Below are 16,999 nucleotides of genomic sequence, written 5' to 3' on the forward strand. Positions count from 1 at the left end.
CTGGAGCCCCTAAAGGAACATCATCTACAGATTTGATCCACAAGTTAAGATATATGTCAGTTTGGCCTGATACTACAACTACCATTCAGTTCCAAACAACGTAACAATGGGGTTGGTTATATGAATCCTCATTGATCATATTACACAATACAAACTCATCTCAAGCCAATACAATACAAAATAATAATAAAATATTCAAAACTGTAGAGTTTATTTTACAATAGCTTGGGATAATTTTATTCTTCTCACTTCAAAATGACTCCAAATCTTGAAAATCAATCGTCTTTATGACGATCTTGATCTTGATCTTGATGAGCTGATTTCGGAAGGTGAAGTATTGATCCCAATCGAGTTAGATTAACATAATCCATAGTAGTATGAGCTGATAACCCTGGAATCACCAACCCTACCATCCTAAACATTGTCTGGAACCAGTCTTCTCTGTAATGACTGCCTTTTGTCCAAGGGAGGATAAACCCCCTAATAAACTCATACACTGCAATCAGCAACATGGGAAAAAACCACAGCACAGAGAAGTAGTTCTTGTTTGGTTCTTCCTCCACCACCTGCATAAGGTAAATAATTAATCTTTGCTACTGAGGGGTTGCAAGTACCAGGTGGAATAATCAAGGTGAGTGCAAACTGACTCCGTAATAAAGGTGTAATCCAAATTTATGAGAAACTTTACCTTGCCATTATAGAAGCTGTTATAGTAGAGACATGATCCAAAATGCTTGAAAAAGGTTGTATCATCATATGGCAACCTAGGAACCATGTCATTGGAATAAACATGTCTATAATACTTAACATCATACTTATTGAACTTATCCTTCATGAAGTTCCCAAATTGTGGATCCCCAACTCTAGGTTGTCCAAATGTGTAAACTCCTTCTAATCTATCCAACAGCCATTCCTCTTCATGCATAGTCAATATAGCTGCAAATAAAACTGCTAATGCTCCTCCTAAACTATGTCCTGTCAATATAAACTTTGCCTTCTCATTTTTGCTCAGTATCATTTTCAGTTCTTTTCTAAGTTGATAATATGCAAACAGTTTTTGGTCTGGGCTTTCATCTATTTCTTTGGGCCATCCTTTGTTCTTTTGTAAGCCCAATGCTTTCATAAATCCAGCATGTAGCTTACCTACACCTTCAAGCTCATACCATGAAAGGTCCACATCTGTGATCCAGTGGTCTGCATTGTATGGGATGGTCCCTCTAAATGCCACCACAACTAGGTTGGAATCTTCAACTTTGTCTTGGAACATAATGGCTTGTGTGGTGTATACTTCCTGGTAAGCTGCATATCGACACAATATCGAGTATAAATCATGAATCGTGATGAACCTGATTTTGATATAACGATAAGAAATGAACCTTTGGTTTAAGTCATCTCCAAAATCTAGCTAATGAGGTGAGGATGTAACGAGATCATGTAAAGAGAAAAAATAACAATCCTATCACTTATTGATTATTTTTGTCTTTAAAATTATAATAATATAAAGTACTTTAGAAAGCAAGACATGGGGTCCTTGTAAATCTTCAAAATATCTTTTTAGGAAGTTTCCTCAATGAAAAACGTTGATACTCATAATTAAAAATAATAAAAAGATCTTAGAAATCTGGTTAAATATTAAAGAAAGAAGGCTCTGAACTTACCATTCCAAAAGCTGTAAAATTTTATGAAGTCCATCTGCAAAACAAAAATAAAATTTATAAACTCATTTATCTTTCGAAATTATGAATTAATATTCCAAAAGTTTAGTATATAATATATGTATATCGACTAGCAATTATAAATAATATATTACCTGCCAATTATGTGTGATAACTTTCTTGGTGAAGGCTTCATTTTCATAGGATAATTTAGCAGCCATAATAGCTAGTGAAGGACCATTGTAGTTGTCACCCACATTTTTAGTCTTGTCTAAGTCAACCCTCCAATCAAGTTGTCCGATCATCGACATAAAATTCTCCGATTTCATATCCGGTCTTATTACCTCTCCTGCAACGAATCATAATTATATAACTAAAAGATTTCCTTAAATACAAGTCAATAAACATGTTCTTCATTTTCTCACTTTATTAATTTATTTTCTTATTCAAGATTTAGTTCAAGCCCTATCACAATTTTTTTTTTCAAGAAAATAGAAAAACAACAATTGGGCCTCAATCCCAAATAAATTGATTGAGTCAACTATATGAACCCTAAGCCTCAATCCCAAATAAATTGATCAATCGAGTCAACTATATGAACCCTAATTATTAGTATTACTCTTTTTTTGACAAAGAAATTATTAGTATTACTCTTACAGTGTGAAAATTGATCGAGTCAGCTATATGAACCCCTAATTGTTAGTATTACATGAGCTTGCTCATATTGCTGATCTCAAAATCAAATAAAAATTTCATTGTAGATTAATAATTGTAAAATTAACCAACAAGAACATCCATAGAAAATTCACCTTCTTTTAGTAGTGAATTTTAGATGAATCCTCAAACAACAACAATAACATACTCAATAAAATCCCACAAAGTAGGATCTAAGTAGGATAGAGTATACATAGATGTTACTATTATCTCTTCAACGTATAGATACTGTTTCCGAAAGACTTTCTACTTACTCAAGCAAATGAAATACAAAAAGAAGCAAAACATAATGAAAACTAGATAAAAAATTTACCTAGGATTATGTTGAAGAAAAGCTTGAGAAGACCACCATTACATGAAGGATAATTCAATAAGAGCTCAACTTTAGAACCTATAATGTTCATTGGCTTTCTCACAGAAAGTAAGAATCTCTGCATAGAGACAGAAACAAAAACGATCCATCGTCGTTGAATACCTCGTATCTTGTCTGTTCCTTCAGGAGCATCCAAAAATTTCTTTTTTTCTAATTCACATGAATAAAATATCCTAAATAAATCATAACAACTAGCTTCTTCTGCCTTCAATTCCAAATAATCTTTACAGAATTCTTTGTTGCAACCCATGGAGTAGTACTTAATTAATGTCAATTGTTTCACAATGTCAAAAAACTTTATTTAATTCTTAATATATAGTAAGCTCACACTAAGCATATGACATATTTTATTGTTGATTTTCGTGTCCGATATTTGTATAAGGGTCCGATTAAATTAAGATTCATGCATTGCAGGATCCAATTTCTAAGGGTGCGCTCCTAGTAGGATATTTTTTTTTTCCATTCACAAGTGTTCGAACTTGAAATCTCTAGATAAGGGTGGGGGATCATGAACCATCCCATCATAACCTGTATTTTATTATCTCTCCGTTTCAATTTGTTTGACCTATTTTAACTTGACACGGAGTTTATCAAAATAAAAAAAGACTTTTGAATCTTGTATTCTTAAATTAAAGATATGTGAAATCTATCTAAATTCCTTTTAATCTTGTGATTTTAAAGATGACGTGTGAAAAATTAAAATTAAAGAATTGATAAAAAGAACAAACAATAATAATTTTTATGTTTGCTATATGTGAAAGTTGCTCAAAGAAAAAAGTTCAATTATTAATAATTATTACTTTAATTCAATAATTAGTAGTTTAGTACCCATAATATGTGCCTGTCAAATATTTTTGTCTGGAAAGGTGTATCTCGTGTTACTTAGAAAATTCATTTTTTTTTAAAGAAAATCAAACAATTATAGAGGGAAATCAACTGTTCTTCAATTTGTCAATATTATTCTTATCCGTTAATTTATCATTTCTTAAGAAAAATTCCATTCACTCATTAACCAAACACCAAAATAAGTTATTTTTTTCAGGATAATTATATTTTAAGAAACCATCTAATTCTCACACGGCACGACTCATTCACCAATTAACCAAACATAAAAATAATAATTAAAAAATGGCTAAAAAGATGTATATTATTAAGAAAATCGTGTAGATCATCTCACATAGTACAACTCGAGCTGTTTCAGATTGACAATCTTGTTTGTTTGTTGGATCGCAAAAAGTATTAAATATTTATTCGCACATGGTGTTTATATTATAATATAAATTTATAGTAATTTAATAATTTAAATAAAGGTGACAATGTATGTTAATTAATAATAATGATTAAATGATAAAAGACTATGTAGGTTATATGTTAGAGAAAAGTATTGAAATCACTTTTAAATTTGGTGTGAATTATTAGTCTTATTTTTAAATTATTGATAGTTTTAAAAACACTCTTTAACTTTATTAATTGCATTTAATATACCCCGATCTTGTAACATGAGTGATATACACCTCTAAATTCTAGCCAAGTTTAGAGTGTTTTCAACACTTCTTTCGACTTTTTATTAAGAGTATCATGTTCCTACAAGAGTTTGAGACTACTTACTATGTCATGTGGCAGATTGAGAGTATATCTAAGTTTCGTTAGTTAAGTATAGAATATTTTTAAGGCGGTCAATAGTTTGAATACGAAATTAATTATTTCCACTAAGTTCAGAGATTAATACTAATTATTTATTTTTGGTTGAGCCACCGTTTGAGAATACTTTTGAAAATTTTGTAACATTAAATTATGACACGTTTTAATTGAGACTTTATATGAAGCGGTAAGTTTTCTGAATTAGAAAAGATATAGAGGTTAATTGATAATCTATTTTTATCTGATTGAAAAATTATTTCGATTAATCATCGATTTAAAAGAAATGATATAAAGATTATAGAAAAAAATTGAGATATTGAGATAGTGCTCTCCACGTCTTTTAACTACTTTACCAAAAAAATGATATTGAGATAGTGCTTACTTTATGCTTGTTGTTTGGTTCATTTTTTAGATTAATTTATTTATTTTAAAAAGTGTTTTTTGAAAAAAATTATATTCGAGAATCGACTCATGGATTAGCCTGATCATTCGTACCGTATAATAAAAGCACAAAACATTCTATTTGAAAAAAGTTTAAATTGTTCAGACAAGAGATAACACAAACAACGACTATATAACGATTGGAATAGGTGAGCATTATGAAAGCAGTTACTACTTAATACTAACCTATACTATAAATTCTCCTACTTCCTTACTATTGTATTTATTTATTTAATCTCACCTAATTATATAACCACAACTTTATATTTATTTTTGGTCAATTCCGTTGTTCACAGTCAGTATTTTTCAGAGATTTTTATTTAGTAAAAATTAGGCAAATGACATAGTATAAGAAAGAAATTACTTCCTTTACCTACTCTTTTATTAATTACCAAAAATCCTTTTTTTTAGTGTTTTTCGGATACATAATATAGCAGTGTGAATACTTAATATAGCAGCGCGGATACTTTGATTAATAACGGGCGGATACTTAAATGATTAAGTTGTTAGCAGCACAGATACTTAATTAACGGGCGGATGCATAATATAGCAGCACATATACTTTAATTAATAAGAGGCGGATACTTAAATTATTAAGTTGTTAGCAACACGGATACTTAATTAACGGGCGGATGCATAATATAGCAGCGCGGATACTTTAATTAATAACGGGCAGATACTTAAACTAATAAAGTATCCGATTAAGTTGAATTGGGGGAAAATAAGGGATTTTTGTATTTTAGTAAAAGAGTAGGGAAATATTGAGAATAGATAAAGAAGTGTTGTGTATTTAAGTAATTTTTCCTTTTATGTTATTATATGAACTAGGAGAATCGAAAAAATTTAAATATATATGTTCCATTTAGTGACCTCAAATGAAGCCCATTTTCGAAATTGAACATTTTGATATGGGTTTAGTGGACTCCACAACTAAATAAGCCCATCTTGTATCATATATTGGGCTTAATTTCTTCCGGGATTCTATACCACAGATTCACTTATTTTTCTCATTTTTCTTTGTGAAAATGGATTATGTTAATTGTTAAACACAACATATTTAAACAAATTAAATAAAGTATAAATTATAGGAACCACATATTATAAGTACTAAATAACATCCTATCCCTTCTAGTTTTCTATTTACCAAAAATTCCTTAAAAATGATGTTTGCGGGATACATAGCGTTGTGCACGGGATATATTAAGTTTGATACATTCCACATAGTGGGATACATAGCGTTGTGCATGGGATGCATTAGGTTTGATACATTCCACATAGCGGGATATATAGCGTTGTGCACGGGATACATAGTGTTTGATACATTTCACATAGCGGGATACATAACATTGTGCACGGGATACATGTGGGATACATAGGTAAATAAGGGATTTTTGAAATTTTTGAAATAATAGGGATAAATGAATATTAAGGTAAGTAAAAGAGTGTAATTAAGTAATTTGTCCTTAAATAAAAGGATCGATTAAAAAGTTAATAATTTTTTATTGATTTGGTATAGTGGTGGCAAAATTTTCCCACAAAAATATGACTTGTCCAGCCCGATTAACTTGCCCATTTATTAACTCAGTCAAATATGATCCTTCCAAATTCAGCTCATCTAAAAGTAGGGCTAATTTGGGCCAAGTATTTTGCCTAACGCATGAAAACTATTGTCAAAATGTTTAAATAATTTATTTATTTGATATGTTATATATAGCTCTAAATTATAATAAAGAAGAATTTGTATTCGTTTTGTTTGGTAATTAAATAAATAGTAAGAAAACAAACAAACAAATTTAATTTTTTATAAAAGTTGAACGAATTGAGTTATAATATATCGTGTAGTGTATCTTGACCTGATCAACCTCAACCTATCTAACCATATTACATAATTGAGTGATTCCATTTACATCCCCCCTAAAATGGATCCAATGACAATTTTGAGAAAAATGAATTACTTATTTTATTTTTCATATTATATCAAAAATACATAATGTAGACAAAAAAATTCTATAATTTTAAATTATTAAATTTGTAGGACTTTAGAAGATTTTAATAGCGATGGAAGCGGAGCGAATACGTTGCACTTAGCACAAGGGACAAACATAGAATTTAGGACTTTGTTTGGATGCATCAGTTGTCCTTTTCAATGTTTTAAACAAATTAGGCCCATTTAGTTCTAACCCGACCGACCCACTTACCCCATTGATTATTTTTTTAGTTTCATGAATCCATAGTGGAAAGATCGAATCCTCGGTACATTTCATCTAAAAATTTAAATTATTAACAATATTCTCAGTATTTTATAAGTGAATTTATGAGTTAATATATACTTATTAAAAAAAAAAGTTTAAGACATAAATTGAACACTACTTTTCATTTTTGCTATTTTAGTTATTCTTGAAAATATAAATAATTCAAAGCAGAATCATAAATACGAGCAATTAAGTCTCTTGAATATGGAAACTGGTTCGCAGGTCATTGCTCCAATGGATGGAAGGAACAACACTGAACTTTATCCCGAGGAAGCTAATAAATTAAACTTGTTGATATCCTAGCAGAATATGGAAGAAAATCTCATGATCAAAATCTATGCACTAACAAACCTTATATTTTTGAAGCATATCCATCTTTTGTTACTAATGTTCTCGATAGAGGTGCGAATGGAACTGTTTCACTTAGATCAGCTCCTTTTTGTATCAATGATTCTTAAATATAAATAAAATTCTTCCGTTATAAACACACACAAAAACTCTCTTGAAATTATCACCTATAAAAGTAAATGAGAGGAAAAAATGAAAGATTTTTTTACAACCACTCTTTTGAACTTTAAACGATACAGTTATTTTGAATTACGAAAAAAAGTATGAAAACCTACATGATATAAAATGGAGGAACATGAGAGGGAGTTGCTCAGATGGTAAGCACCCTCACTTCCAACCCAAAGATTGCGAGTTTGAGTCACCAAGGGAACAAAAAGAGGTGGGAGCTCCTAGGAGGATTAAAGATATATATATATATATATATATATATATATATATATATATATATATATATCCTTTCAATTTTGATTCAAAATTGTCAAAATTTTTGAGAAGATACATCATAAATATCTTTGCTACTTATTATTTTACTATTTATGTATCTTGCTTAAATTGATAAATATTGTATTTATACTAGATACATTAAATAAATAACTGTTGCCCATAAGATGTTAGATTTAAAATCGATACATTACCGTGTGGTAATTGCTATGTAATTGATACCTTTAGTATAAATTCGAATTTACATATCATATCTAAAAAAATTAGTGCATGATACATTACTATTTATATCTCTCTTTTAAATTGATAAGTATTGTATAATACTAGATATATTAAATAAGTAATTGTTGCCCATAAAATGCTAGATTTGAGATCGATACATTACCGTGTGGTAGTTGCTATGTATTTGACACATTTAATATTACATATCATATCTAAAAAATTAGTGCATGATACATTACTATTTATGTATCTCGTTTAAATTGATAAGTATTATATTGTTACAGGATAATTAAACATGTAATTGTTGCCCATAAGTTGTTTGGTTTGAGATCGATACATTTAGTATAAATTAGTATTTATGTATCATGCTTGTATAATTTGACGTAGTTATGTATCATATACAAAAAAAATTATGAATATTATAAACAATGATTTAGTTATAAAATAGTACTGCACATACATAACAAACATATGATACATACCCATATATATAAGTGACTTTTTATGATTCGTTTTTGTCCTAATTTTCTCCATGTTTGTTTTGTCATGTTCATGTATGGGTGATTTATGTTGCCAATCTGTGTTTAAAACAGAATTACCTGATTCCAATAAACTTTGCAGAAACACGAAGTAACCAAAGTTTTAATGAACCAGTAAAAACAGAAGAACAGAAATTAATTCAAAACAACTAAAATTTGTAAAACATACCAGAATCTGGAAAAAGACATAACGGAAAAGATCAAGCCCATTGAATGCACAGTGTCCCCTTGAGGAAATTATTCCCCTCTAGTATCCGAGGTTTGATTTGGAATATGTCCTCCCAAGATAGAATGATCTCAACCACCAGTGTATTGATACCCAAAACTCTGGTGTCAGTGAACCACTCAACAACAGTAAAGTACACGAAGAAACTTTGTGCAAAAGAAGAAGAAGAAGAAATCAGAAAAATTCGTAGGGAAAAAATCTGAAGAATCAATGTATTTATAGGCAAGAGGAACTAGTTCCGAAAGGTTGCAACTCTTTTAGAATCCGCACGACCATTCATGAAAGTTTGCAACCTTTCAAACGGTCATAGTTGTTCCTGAAAGTTGCAACCTGTCAGAACAGTCACTTCCAACGGCGGGAAATTTAAATAAAATGGGAAAGAGTTTAATTTAATTAATTAAATAAATAATTAAAACAAACTTTGTCCAAAAAGTAATCTTTTGATCATTTTCCAAAGCCAAAGCCAAAGCCAAAGCCGAAGCCGAGCCGATCGAGGGACGACAACGGCCCGAAGGGGTCCCTCTTTCCAACACTTTCAATAATTAATAGGAGTGTTTCTATATTTAAACTCTTCTATTTTTCTTTCCACCACTGATGAGGTATAAATGTCTTTTCACTAAAGCATAAGAGGACTTTTTCAAGTTCTCAACTTTCCAAATTCCTCTCGTTTCATCTTCCATCCATTTCCCATTAACTCTTGCTACATACCCAACAATCTCCCACATGAGTGGATAATGATTATAACATAAGGAATGCACGGACGAGTGTGTACTTTACAAGCAAGGATCAATTACATCTGGATAAGTAGGTTTCCCCTTGGACTTTTCGTAGTGAACATATGTCGGATATACTCTATCAATCGGTAGATGTGTCGAACTTTGGTGTATACCTAGACAACCATATGTCACACAATTAACCCTTTACCGTTTATGGTTCTTACGGTTGTGTTCGTTTCAACCATGAACACCTCCTGGTTTCATGAGTGTATAGAGAATAGACTTTTGACATAAAATTCTCTTTGAAGCGGCTTACACTTCACACTCACATAAGTGATTTCTAATCGTGTCATCTCGTATATACACTATTTGGTCAAATCTGTCAAACTTAGCAAATCATTAAAAACTTTAAGCTTTATTAACTCATTAACAAGCCTTAAAGTCTTAACCTTGTTCCTGAACATTGTCTTCATTATGAGAATGGATTGAGTTGATTGACAATGTCGAATCGTCAGACACAACTTTATTTTTCTCCTTGAATCTAGCTCTTGGGATCTCCAGTCTGCTAGATAGAGTTACCGCCATGTTGACTTGTCCTAAGTCATAAACCCATTCCCTTAGATGATATTTCAACTGCCTCTCTCACTAGGCCTTTTGTTGGTGGATCAGACACATTATTACTTGACTTCACATAATCAATTGTGATAATTTCACTAAAGAGCAGTTGTCTTACGGTGTTATGTCTTCGTGGTATATGACGAGACTTTCCGCTGTACATGACGCTCCATGCCCTACCCATTGTTGCTTGACTATCACAGTGTATGCAAATAGGTCCACAAGTTTGGGCCAGAATGAAATATCCTTTAGGAAATTTCGAAGCCATTCAGCTTCTTCACCAGCCTTATCTAAAGCAATAAATTCATATTCCATTGTGGAGTGAGTGATACATGTCTGTTTGGACGATTTCCAAGAGAGTGCTCCTCCACCAAGTGTAAATTTATAACCACTTGTGGATTTTACTTCATTTGACCCGGTGATCCAATTTGCATCACTATATCATTCAATCACGGCAGGATATTTATTATAATGCAAAACATAGTGTTGTGTATATTTCAGATACCCCAACACACGTTTCATTGCCATCCAGTGAGTTTGATTCGAATTACTGGTGAACCGACTCAGTTTGCTAATAACACATGTTATATCTGGTCACGTACAATTCATAATATACATCAAACTTCTCAATACTCTGTCATATTTCAATTGAGAGTCACTTTTAGCTACATTCTTTTGAAATGTAAAGCTTAAATCAATTGGAGTTTTGACAACATTGAAATTCAAGTACTTGAACTTATCCAATACTCTTTCAATATAATGAGATTGAGATAATGTTAGTCTCTGAGGAGTGTTGAGAATCCTAATCCCTAAGATCAAATCAACAACTCCTAAGTCCTTCATATCAAACTTGCTGGACATTATGCACTTAGTAGCATTTATATCGCCAATGTCTTTACTCATTATTAACATGTCATCAATATACAGACAAACAATAACTTCGTGATTCAGAACATTTTAATGTAAACACACTTATCACATTCGTTAATCTTGAATCCATTTGCCAATATTATTTGGTCAAATTTAACATGCCATTGTTTGGGTGCTTGCTTGAGCCCATAAAACGACTTCACAAGTCTGCACACTTTCTCTTCTTTACTAGGAACCACAAAACCTTCAGGTTGTTATATGTAAATTTCTTTCTCCAACTCTCCATTTAAGAAGGCTGTCTTTACATTCATTTGGTAGATTTTAAGATCATGCACTGCCGCTAGTGTTATTAACATTCTAATTGATGTTATCCTTGTTACTGGAGAGTATGTATCAAAGTAGTCCAGACCTTCCTTTTGTCTGTATTCTTTGACTACAAGTCTAGCCTTATATTTGCAAATAGTCTCATCGGCTTTCATTTTCCTTTTAAAGATCCCCATTTGATCCTAAAGGTTTATTTATTGGAGAAAGATCAGCCAATTCCCAAGTATGATTAATTAAAATTAATTCAATTTCACTATTGATTGTTTCTTTCCAATAGATTGACTCAGATGAAGGCATAGATGTTTTAAATGTTGGAGGCTCATTTTCAAGGAAGAATGCCACAAAATTTGATCCGAAAGAAGTGGATTTCTATTGGCGATTACTATGCTTAGGATCCTCATTAGGTAGTGTATTTTCCGTTAATTTTTACCATGGTCATTTAGGTCTTTCACTTGTCGACTTACATTCAGTTTTATACGAATAAATGTGTTCAAAGAACTCAGTGTTATCTGACTCAATTACCGTATTCACATGAATTTCAGGATTATCATATTTGTGAACCAAAAATCGACAGACTTTACTGTTCACAACAAATTTCAATAAATACACAGTTCACTGTTTTGGGTCCAATTTTAACCTTCTTGGGTAAAGGAACCTCTACCTTAGCTAGACACCCCACACTTTGGAATATTTCAAGTTGGGCTTCCTTTCTTTCCATAACTCATATGGAATCGATTGCGTTTTCCTTCGGGGTACCCTATTGAGTATTTTGTTAGCCGTAAGGATGGCTTCCCCAACAGGTTTCGCGGTGAACCAAAACTGATTATCAAGGCATTCGTCATTTCCTGTAATATTTTATTCTTTCATTTCGCCAAACCATTTGATCATGGTGTATAAGGTGCAATAGCTTGATGAATAATACCATAGTTCAAACATATATCTGCAAAAGGAGATTCGTACTCTCCACCTCTATCATACAGAATCATTTTTATCTTTAGATTCAATTGATTCTCAACTTCATTTTTGTATTGCTTAAATGCATCAATTGTTTCATCCTTACTATTAAGCAAATATACATAATAAAATTGAGTGCAATCATCAATAAAAATTATAAAATACTTTTTCCCACACGTGATGGTGTCGACTTCATATTGCATATATCTCTGTGAATTAAGTCTAAATCTTTTGAATTTCTTTCAATAGACTTATAAGGATGTTTAACAAACTTACTTTTCTACACAAATTTCGCATTTCGATTTATCGCATTTGAAATCAGGCATTACTTGTAAAGCAATCAATTTTCACAAGGCTTTGTAATTTACAGGCATAATGCATATATTGGACCCTAAACTTGGCTTCAAATTTTAACTTTGACCTCCAACTTTCATAGTGCACAAACATGCACTTTAACTATCCAACCTTTTAATAAATAAACATGCAATTTTTTGAGGCAAAGAGCGTGAAATGCAAACGCTCCCATGTGTATTAGTGAGCCACTCAGTGACTGCCAACTAATTAAATACTTTACACGTCCATTTTAGAACTAAAAAAAAATTAAAATTACTTTTAATTAATATACAAGGGTTGTAGCTTTTTTTCCACAATGACAAAAAAAATTAAAAGCCATTTGCACTAAATATGAGCACAAATCGTTTTAAAAGAGAGGAAAAAAATTTTGATTTGAAAGAGGAGGAAAGAGAAATGAGATTTTAATTTGGAAATATAAAGATATTATATAAAAGGGATTGATTAAGGGTAGATTTGTCATTTCAACATTTTTTTTTACTGTTGTGGGCCTAAAAAATTACTCCTAACTCGCATAAAATACGTGCACATCACACATTTTGCCAGGTAGGACACGCGTGCTTATTTATTAAAAGGTTGGATAGTTAAAGTGCCTGTTTGTGCACTATGAAAGTTGGAGGTCAAAGTTGAAATTAAAAGCCAAGTTTAGGGTTCAATATATGTATTATGCCTAATTTACATGTCCCAAATGGGCATGCCATAAATCATTTGACTCCAATAAGTAAACAAAAGCAGAATTCTTATTAATACTGTCAATAACCATTTCATTCAGTTTGAAGAGGCCCTCAGTGAGGTAGTCCTTTACTAAGAACATCTCATTTTTACTCATTACAGTTTTGTTACTAACTAGGACACACTTAAACCCGTTCTTAACGGGCAGTGCAGCAGAAAGTAAATTCTCCCTAATAGTAAAAGCGTGCAGAACGTTGTCCAGAGTCAACACCCTAACGGATGTCATCTTCAACATAACTTTTCCAGTTCCTACAATCTTTGTTGTTGTGTCCCTATGAACAAATCTTCGTCGAACTCAGCAAGAGTGTATGTTACAAAGGCTTCTTTCACAGAGAAAATATGTCAAGTGGCACCTGAGTCGAGAAACTACTCCTTGGGATTTCCAACTAAGTTGCACTTCGAGATCATTGCACATAGGTCATCTGCATCTTCCATCTCTTCCACGATGTTTGCTTTGCCTTTGTCTTTGTCTTTGTCCTTTCTTGGAGCACGATAGTCAGAAGACTTGTAACCAGCCTTACCACAGTTGTAACAATTGCCCTTGAATTTCTTTTTGGCCTGTTCTGACTTTTGTCCGTTGGACTTCTTTCTCTTCTTGCCTTTAGTAGGAGCTTCTTGAACAATATTAACTCCAATTATTATCGAACTCTTACGAAACTTCTTTTCGGCGGTCTTGTTATCTTCCTCAATCCTGAGCCGAATCACAAGATTTTCAAGCTTCATTTCCTTACGTTTGTACTTTAGATAATTCTTGAAATCGTTCCACGAAGGAGGCAGCTTCTTGATTATTTCAGCCACTTGAAAAGCTTTATTTACTACCATATCTTTAGCATTCAGATCATGGAAAATAAGTTGAAGTTCCTGCATTTGTGATCCAACAGTTTTATTATCTGACATTTTATAGTCTAAAAACTTTGCGACCACAAAATTTTTCAAGCATGCATCTTTTGTCTTATATTTCTTCTCAAGTGCATCCCACAATTCTTTCAAAGTTGTCATTGCACTATAGTTATTATGTAAGTCATCTTCTAAAGCACTCAAAATGTAGTCCTTACATAGGAAGTCTGCCTGTTTTCATGCTTCAATAATCATGAAATTTTCTCGGTCTGGCATTTCAATAGCAGGCACTGGAGTTACGTCATTGGTAAATTTCTACAGACCAAAAGTGGTAAGCCAGAAAAATACCCGTTGCTGCCATCCTTTGAAATTCACACCAGAGAATTTTTCCAGTTTCTTTGCTGGTGGTACATCAGTTCGGGTTGGTACAGCAACAGTCACCGTCACATTATCATTTGCCATTTCAGAATCAGAATCTGTAAAAAACAGAAATTGATACAAATAACTCAGTAAGCAATAACTTAAATTGCAAACTTAATAGGAGTATAAAACCACGAAGGTTTTTGTCTCCACCAGAAACACAAATTAAAATAAAATAAAATAATTTCCTTAAGATTGTTGCTAATCTGTGTTTAAAACAAAATTACCGATTTCAATAAACTTTGCAGAAATACGAAGTAACCAAAGTTTTAATGAACCAGTAAAAACAGAAGAACAGAAAATAATTCAGAACAACTAAAATCTGTAAAACATACCAGAATCTAGAAAAAGACAGAATGGAAAAGATCAAGCCCACTGAATGCATAGTGTCCCCTTAAGGAAATTATTCCCCTTTAATATCCGAGGTTTGATTTGGAATATGTCCTCTCAAGATAGAATAATTTCAATCACCAGTGTATTGATACCCAAAACTCTGGTGTCAGTGAACCACTCAACAGTAGTAAAGTACATGAAGAAACCTTGTGCAGAAGAAGAAGAAATCAGAAAAATTCGTAAGGAAAAAATCTGAAGAATTAATGTATTTATAGGCAAGAGGAACTGGTTCCGAAAGGTTGCAACCCTTTTAGAATCCATACGACCATTCATGAAAGTTTGCAACCTTTCAAACGGTCATAGTTGTTCCTGAAAGTTGCAACCTTTCAGAACAGTCACTTCCAACGGCGAAAAAATTTAAATAAAATGGGTCGCATGCGGATCCGAGTCGTGTCGGTCAATTAACTGAATAATCGAAATGTTTTGGTTATTAACTAAATAATTAAAATAAACTTTGTCCAAAAAGTAATCTCTCGATCGATCATTTTCCAAAGCCAGAGCCGAGCCGAGCGAGTGACGACGACGACGGCGCGAGGGGGGGGGTCCCTCGTTCCAATCCTTTTAACAATTTATAGGAGTGTTTCTATATTTACACTCTTCTATTTTTTCTTTCTACCACCGATGAGGGAGAAATGCCTTTTCACTAAAGCATAAGAGAACTTTTTCAAGTTCCCAACTCTTCAAGTTCCTCTTTTTTCATCTTCCCTCCATTTCCCATTAACTTTTGCTACATATCCAACAATTTATTGAGTCTACATTTAATCATCTATCTAATAGTAAAACGCTTGTCTTTGTGTATGAAAAATTAACCCAATATTCACATGATTTTCCTGTAAAAAAAAAAAAGAACTGGAAAGAAAAAAATAAATGAAGAAGATTAACTTTAAATCATTAACTGGAGAGAGAAAATATTTAAGTTCAAAATAAAGGAGTGATGAAAGTAACTGATGATATAGTGGAGTTATTATAGGCATAAAAAAAAGGGAGAAAATAGTGGAGTTGGAAGATTGAAAGTTATGTATGAAGAGAATTTGAGAAGGGATTTTTGTACTTTTTAAAATTAATAGGGAATAATAGAAAATAGGGTAAGAAAAGATGTATAGTTGGATAATTTTTCAAAAAAAAAAATGTTAGAGAATGCATACATTCATTTACTCGATTATGTTTTCAACAAAAGTTCAAGAAAACAAAAATAAGCAAGAGAGTTTATATTTATGTAACTTGGGAAGAAAATAGTGGATAGGAAATTTCCTAATATTCAAGACTTCTCACTACATGAGGTGACATTTGATTTTTGATTTTTGATTTTTTTAATAAATAGGTGACAATTCTCTAAAAAATATATTATTTTTTGTTGTTCTATTTTTTTGTTTGGTAGTGTTTAAAGGAAATAACAAATGCATTTCCCTCCCTCAAAAATGGCATGTTCCTGGATTTATCTTCCATGCTATTGTCTTAAAAATATTCAATTTCCCATAAGACATTGAGGATTTATATCTACTTCAAAAAAAATTAAAAATAATATTTAATATCCCAGTATGACTTCTTCTTTTTTTCCTGAATGTATATAATGCTCTTTTTATTTATTATATCTTCTTTACCTCTGTAATTTTTTTTATACAAATCGCTTTGAAAATTTAATATAGGTTAAATATGTGACGCTTCAAATATTTCATAAACTCTTAAAATATTCATAACGAGATTAAGATGTGATCGAACTCTTCTAGACAACTAAATACTTCAAAAAGATTTATGACATTCTTTTAGGGAGTTCAAATAAATTTAATGGAAGTCGACGTCATATATTCGAGAAATATGTTGTTAATGATCCTCAGATCATGAAGAAATCTATTTATACTTACAATTTTGATGAATAAAATCATTACTTCTATTTGTTTTGTGATTGCAGTATATTTTCTACTACTTACAAACAAT

The 16,999-nt window shown here is 31.7% G+C and overlaps 2 protein-coding genes across 2 annotated transcripts; both read right to left on the reverse strand.

The window, feature by feature from the left end:
* Positions 1–174: 174 nt before the first annotated feature.
* On the reverse strand, positions 175–3,046 carry LOC125856995 (triacylglycerol lipase OBL1-like). The gene is made up of 5 exons (XM_049536655.1): positions 2,683–3,046; positions 1,811–2,004; positions 1,659–1,692; positions 689–1,299; positions 175–566 (listed from the first exon to the last, which is right to left on the reverse strand). The coding sequence occupies exons 1-5, from the start codon at positions 2,990–2,992 to the stop codon at positions 276–278; spliced, it is 1,440 nt and encodes a 479-aa protein (XP_049392612.1). The 5' UTR covers positions 2,993–3,046; the 3' UTR covers positions 175–275.
* A 10,734-nt stretch (positions 3,047–13,780) lies between these two features.
* Positions 13,781–15,337, reverse strand: LOC125854718 (uncharacterized). Its single transcript, XM_049534300.1, has 5 exons — positions 15,143–15,337; positions 15,007–15,012; positions 14,899–14,911; positions 14,600–14,727; positions 13,781–14,482 (listed from the first exon to the last, which is right to left on the reverse strand). The coding sequence occupies exons 1-5, from the start codon at positions 15,335–15,337 to the stop codon at positions 13,781–13,783; spliced, it is 1,044 nt and encodes a 347-aa protein (XP_049390257.1).
* Between the last annotated feature and the right edge of the window lie 1,662 nt (positions 15,338–16,999).

This window comes from Solanum stenotomum, chromosome 2 (assembly GCF_019186545.1).
Source record: "Solanum stenotomum isolate F172 chromosome 2, ASM1918654v1, whole genome shotgun sequence".
Classification (NCBI taxonomy): Eukaryota; Viridiplantae; Streptophyta; class Magnoliopsida; order Solanales; family Solanaceae; genus Solanum; species Solanum stenotomum.